At 43.2% G+C, this 6,409-nt stretch overlaps 1 protein-coding gene across 1 annotated transcript in view; it reads left to right on the top strand.

The window, feature by feature from the left end:
• MLANA (melan-A) overlaps positions 1 to 6,409 on the top strand; it is a 17,263-nt gene that overhangs the window by 3,202 nt on the left and 7,652 nt on the right. The window contains exon 2 of the mRNA XM_008568635.1: positions 2,981 to 3,077. Within this exon, the coding sequence (XP_008566857.1) occupies positions 2,981 to 3,077 (97 nt within the window). The remainder of the gene's footprint in view (positions 1 to 2,980; positions 3,078 to 6,409) is intronic.

Raw genomic sequence — 6,409 nt, 5'->3', positions numbered from 1 at the left:
GTGAATCAAGCACTCAGACCTCTGAGGTGGGGGCACTGGCTTGTGCTCTTGCTGGTGACAGGTGTAATGGGGCTCGAGTGGCAGAAAAGGAGCTGGTGATTGGGACCAACTAACAAGATGCAGAACTGTTGTGGGGGTGACACTGACAGGAACAGGAAGAAGACCGGAAAAAGAAGTTCCCTCTAGAGCATAGAGCATTCTGATGGGAGCTAATGAGCAAAGGAGAAGCGGGGTTGCAGAGTCCAGCCCCAGTGCCACAGAGCAGAGCACAGAAAGGCGGGTTTGGAGTTGAAGGACAATAACTCAATAAAGGGCCATAGAGCATTCTGATGGGAGCTAATGAGCAAAGGAGAAGCGGGGTTGCAGAGTCCAGCCCCAGCGCCACAGAGCAGAGCACAGAAAGGCGGGTTTGGAGTTGAAGGACAATAACTCAATAAAGGGCACAAGAGGTTTATTACCATCATCATCTAAAGGAATGCTCTGACTGAAGCCATAAGCTTTCTGTGTCTTGCAACTGGAACAAGGTGCTTATGCAGGGTCAGGGAGACTCTCGGCATCTTCCTTGAGAACATAGGGAACCTCTGGGTTCTAGCACAAAAGAAAAATAGCCATTCAGCCTCAGTGTATGGGAGCTGCCCTTTATAAGCAAAGAGCCACTCCCTTTGGCATTTTGCTGTCTGTAGGAGAGCCAGATGACCGAAGTCCCGACCCTGTGACACTCTTTGCCTCAGTCTGTGAGAGAAGAAACCATGATCTGTGCAGGAGAGTGAAAGAGATCAGTCCAGAAAATAACTAACTATGCACAGGGCCACCAATGGCAGGACTTATTTGTGTCATGAAAGGTCCCTGCTCAGCTGGCTGCCTGTGTAAACAGGTACGGTAGAGGTGGGGGAATGGGGACATCTTTACTGGAGCAATACATCTCCCAGATTCTCTGAGGATATTTATCCATGTCACAATTATGCCACCAGGTAGAATGAGGAAGAGCAATGCAAAGTAAATTCCCACACCCAGCCAAAAAGGACGGCCTACCTGCTTTGAGTGTTATCTATTTCTTGGAAACCTCAGTGGAAAGGGGCTCTTCCAGTTGAGTGAGTGTAAGTCACCCATGGAGCTGGTGAAAATGCAGATTCCTATCTGCTGCCAAGCAAGAGGCTGATTTGGTAGGTGAGGATCTGCACTTCAACGTGAATCTCAGGTGATTCTGCAGCAGATGGTATTTGGGTGACACTCGGAGGAGCTCTGCTAAGCTGGGCAGTAGGTTCTTCTGCTGTGTCTGACATACCCTGGTGTTTTTTTGCTCTCAGCCACTTGGATGTGTTGTGAGTGCAATGTGACTGTGTGTAAAGTGCTGCAACAGAGCTCTGTCTATGTCAAGACGTTCAAAAGATGACCACAGGGTAAAATTAGAGCACAGGCTTGTTCACGGGGAATTGAATCAGCTGCCTTCAGTCATGAGAGTTCACTGAAAGCTCCTTATGACAGCTTCATTTTAGGAAAGAGTGAGTCTACAGGAAAAGCCCTGGCCTGGAAGATGGGAGACATGGGGTCGGGCCCAAAGTCTAGTGCTCACTTGCTGGGTATCTAGTGAATGCTGGTTCTGCTACTTACCGATTGTGCAGTCTTGGGCATTTTATCAGCCTAATGTCAGCTGTAAAATGAACATTACACCTGCCTTGGAGAATTGTTGTGAGGATGAAATAAAAGATCTATGTGCTTAGCCTGGCACAAATTAGTACTCAAGAAATGGTAGACTAGTCACTATGGTGGTGGTGATGTTGATGAATCTTGGTAGGCCTCAGCTTCATGATCTATAAAATGGGTCGATTGGCCTACGTAACAGTCAGAATTTCCATCTAGCGCCATCATCCCTTGGTTCTCTCAATCCCATTTGGAGATGGACAGGACAGGCTTGGTGCCTCAGCAGCCTCGAGATGGAGGTTGTCTGGTAGGTAGAATTGGACTCAAGTCTCTTTAGGAGAAACCTCCATTTGACCTTGTTTCTCCTGTCACTGCTCAATCTCTTGTAAATCACCCAGCTCTGCAGAACCTTTCTCAGCAAGTTGACAGCCACAAATAACAGACTCAGTACTCTCAGTTTTGATCATGCTGTGATGCGGAAAACCAGGCAGATGTTAGCTAATTGACAATGTTCTGTGGGGAGTGCACGGCCCCAGGCCCTGTTTCCAGGGCCATTGAGGTAACTATAATGCTTTCCAGGGGTCACTGGACACAGGGCCCAACAGGCTGGTTCAGATCCCCAGATTGGCATCCCACTGCTAAGGATCAAATACTTCCCAATAAGTGATGCTGCAACTTTGCTCTGGGTTCAGCTCAGACACTTCTCCCCAGAGCACAAGGGCACAAACAATACAGATGGACTCTGGTTTGAATCCTAGCTCTGTTTTGTGCTAGCTCTGTATGACCACCAGCAAGTCACTTAACCTCTGCATTTATTTCCTCACCCGTGAAATGGGGATGATAAATGGTGTGTACTTTATAGGGCTGTTGTGAGAGTTAAATAAGCTAATGCATGTAGAATGTTCAGCACAGCACCTGGCTTATAGTAGATGTTCAGTCTTTTTTTTTTTTTTTTTTTTGGGGTTGGGAAAAATGCTTTAAACAAATCCTGATGATAAGAAAAGATAATTCAGCTCCAATAAATATATTGTCCACCTAAGGACCAGTTGCTATAGCACCTCTTGTGCCTGGAACTTGGATGCTCGGACCATGCCAGTTGGCAGTGCTCCTGTGGGCACACAACTGAGAGGTTCCTAGACAAGTACTTGTCCCCAGACTCAGGAGCTAGAGGTCTAGTGGGGTGCCTGGTATGGGAGGTGAGAAACTACTTGGGAAATGGGCAGTGCTGTTATGGTCTGTCAAGGCCTTATGAAGAAAGAAGATTGATTTATGTTTCATCACAATCTGAAAAAAATGTTTCTATGCCAAGTTAGATTTGTTTGTTCATCTCTTGGGCCAGGGCCATGGGAATTGGCATCCTGATAGCGATTCTGGGAATTTTACTGCTCATCGGCTGCTGGTATTGTAGAAGACGAAGTGGATACAGGACCTTGACGGTGGGTATAGTTCCCACTGCTGGAACTCCTCCAGATCCACAACTCTTTCTACTTCTTTCTCTGAATTTCTGGGGAATGGGATAACATTCTTAGGATCTCCTCTAGCTCTCATTCCTGCTTCTGATGAATCTTTTGCTAGATTGTACTTCTTGCAACTCTTTTCCTCCAGATCCACAACTCTTTCTACTTCTCTGAATTTCTGGGGAATGGGATAACATTCTTAGGATCACCTCTAGCTCTCATTCCTGCTTCTGATGAATCTTTTGCTAGATTGTACTTCTTGCAACTCTTCCTTTGCCTCCACCCAGGCATGAACCCCAACTAGGAACTTGCCTGGTGTCTTAGTTTGTTTTGTGCTTCTATAACAGAATATCAGAGACTGGGTAACTTGTAAGGAAAATAAGTTTATTTGGTTTATGGTTCGGGAGGGTGGAAAGTCCAAGTTGGTGGGGCTGCATCTGGTGAGGGCGTTCTTGCTACATCATAACATAGCAGAAGGCATGATGACATGGGTGAGAGAGCATGAGAAAACAAGAGGAGGTCGCACTCAAGTATATAACAAGCCCATTCTCATGATAACAAACTCATTCCCACAATAACAAACTCATTCCCACAATAATGCGGGCAGAGCTCTCATGACCTAATCCTGTCTTAAAGGTCCCATCTCTCAACACTGTTGCATTGGGGATTACATTTCCAGTGCATAAACTTTAGGGGACACATTCCAAACCATAGCACTCTATCTCTTTGGTTCTACTCACAGCAAAATGAGTACTTGGCTGTTGTGTGTAGCTGAGCACTGATGGTTTGCGGGGCACAGGGAAAGGTGTTCGTGGTCTTCTTGCACAGCAGACAGCAGTATGTTAGGCACCTCAGGTCTTACCAATCCTTCTAGGGATTCTTGCTGGTTCTGCTACTCCACTTAGTGGCCCACTCCTATCTTGTCTCTTTCCTCCTTTCCTCCCAGGTTACTTGGGAATTCCAAGTTCTTCTAACTTTTTTATACTAAGCAGCCCAGGATATCTAAGACCTCTCCTGACATCAATGCAATGAGAAAACCATCTTCCCCTGAGCAGCACAAAGGATCACTGTTATTTGTTTATTTTTAAACAGGCTCCATCCTCCTTACATGGCCAATATGGTTTTAATCATATCTTTCTTCTTTATCCAAATAAGTAGGAAGCTAACACGATGACATAGTCTAGTCTTCTGACACCAGGATATTCCACAAATGGGAAACATCAACTGAGTCTATAAACTATAAAAACTACAGGTTCCACAACCTCACTTCAAAGCCAGGTAGCACTTTAGCACTTAAGCACCCAAAGGCATTCTCCATATTGAGTGATGCAATGAAAGGAGAGTTGCAATTCTCTCTCTCTGTCTTTCCTGTTATTACAAATCTGAAAGCTTTTCAGGTTGATGCATAATGGAAAAAAAAGTATCTGTACAGAAGATTTTGGAAAGTCCCATTCCTCATTCAGAGGAAAAGGTCCTGTGAAGAAGAGGAGGGCTGGTGTGGGTGGGGGTTTGGAGCTTGGCAGTACGATGAGGAGATAAAGAAGGTGAGTGATGCAACTTCAAATTCTTTCCCTCCTTGCCAGGAAACTTGGGCAGTCTCATGTCTTCTCTTCTCTAATGTCCATCTTGCCAGTGTCCCAAATACAAACTGTGAAAGGCAGGACAAGTTTGGAGCTGACATACCCACCGAGCAGATACTTCTCCCTTCTCTTTATGAACTGGGACAGAGAATATTTCATATTTATCTCTGTACCTCCAGTGCCTAACACAGTGCCTGGCACATAGTAGTCACTCAATTGTATGGCATCAAGATTTAGTCTCACTGTCTGCCACTGACTTTCAGTGACCTTAGATTTTGATTTTTCCAAGTCTCGTTAGCTCTATTCTACACCTAGACGTGGTAGAAACACACGTGATATAAGACAATATATCAGTTTTTATTTAACATATATTTTCTATATATGTATTTCATTATATATCAAAAATCCAATGATTTAGTCTTTCAAGGAGTAAAAGCTATACAAACTTAATATGTTGGTACTCATTTCCTACCAATCCATGATTATTAGCTTTATCCACACAAAGACATTGATTTTTCTCCTTTCTGCTTTAATGCTCTCATCTTAAATTTATTCAATTTAAGAATTTTTTTAAAAAAAAATATGACTGGTAAGGGGATCTTAACCCTTGACTTGGTATTATCAGCACCACACTCGCCCAAGTGAGCCACGGGCCAGCCCCAATAACAGAGTCTTAATGTCTTGTGCTCAGACACTGTGAGCATTTTGCTTGGTAAGGTTCAAGTTCACCCTACCATGCCTCCATTCCTCTAGGTCTAGATCAGTGGTTTGTAGAATTTCTGGAATTTTTCTGAGATAGAAATAAGGTTAAATCCTCTGGTTCCCATAGTGCCTAAAAAATGCTCTCTGTCAAATTTATTTTTTAAATTAATATTAAAGTCTTGTTTGAGACTTTCATATCTACAGAAAAGCCAGACTGGGAATCAACAATCTAAGACATTTAGGCAAAATTATGTAAAATATTGCATTAAGTACTGCACTTAGTTACATAATTACCTTCCTTTCTCTCTTGGTGATTCTATTTCCATTTTAAAGCAGAAGAACATAAATGACAATAAATACAAGCTTTGGGTATCTAAACTACTCCACCTTTAGCAACCCTCATTAAACTTTGAAATGCCTGCTTTCCAACTTTCATTGACCACAGAATGGTAGTGAGGTTGGTTGGAATTTAGATCTCCTAAAGTTTCTCCCTTGGTGAACAATTCCCCTGAACCTTGAAAAACACCTTTTGAAAGGAAAGACTGCTTTTTGCAGCAACATGTTTCTGCAGCAAGGAGTGGGAAATCATCTGTAAGGAACTGGACGTTTTGATTCTTGAAGAATTTCAAGTCCCCTGCTGAAAGATCAGCTTACACTCCTGTCTCAAGGCACTGTGTTTCTCAATGCATAGTCAGGGCCAACCTGCACTAGAATCATCTGGGGTTCTTGCTACAATGAAGATTCTGGGACCATCTATGGTGGTGAGATCCAGGAATCTGCATTTTAACATGAACATTGAGTTTGAATGTAAATACAGAGAATTGGCAGTGAACTGGGTGAGTGCATCACACCCCATCCTATGGCAGGTGAGAGACTTTAAAAAAAAGAAAAAAGGAAAAAAGTGATAATTGGCAAGTATAGTTTTATTTCTTCCTTCACAATCAATATACATTTTATGTCTTTTTTTTTTCTTTTTCCTTTTTTTTTTTTTTTTTATTTTCTCATTACATTAGCTAGGACTCCCAGTAT

This window comes from Galeopterus variegatus, unplaced genomic scaffold, assembly GCF_000696425.1.
Source record: "Galeopterus variegatus unplaced genomic scaffold, G_variegatus-3.0.2 Scaffold427, whole genome shotgun sequence".
Taxonomy (NCBI): domain Eukaryota; kingdom Metazoa; phylum Chordata; class Mammalia; order Dermoptera; family Cynocephalidae; genus Galeopterus; species Galeopterus variegatus.
The sequence above is the reverse complement of the archived record's forward strand: the minus strand, read 5'-3'. Positions and strand labels throughout refer to the sequence as shown.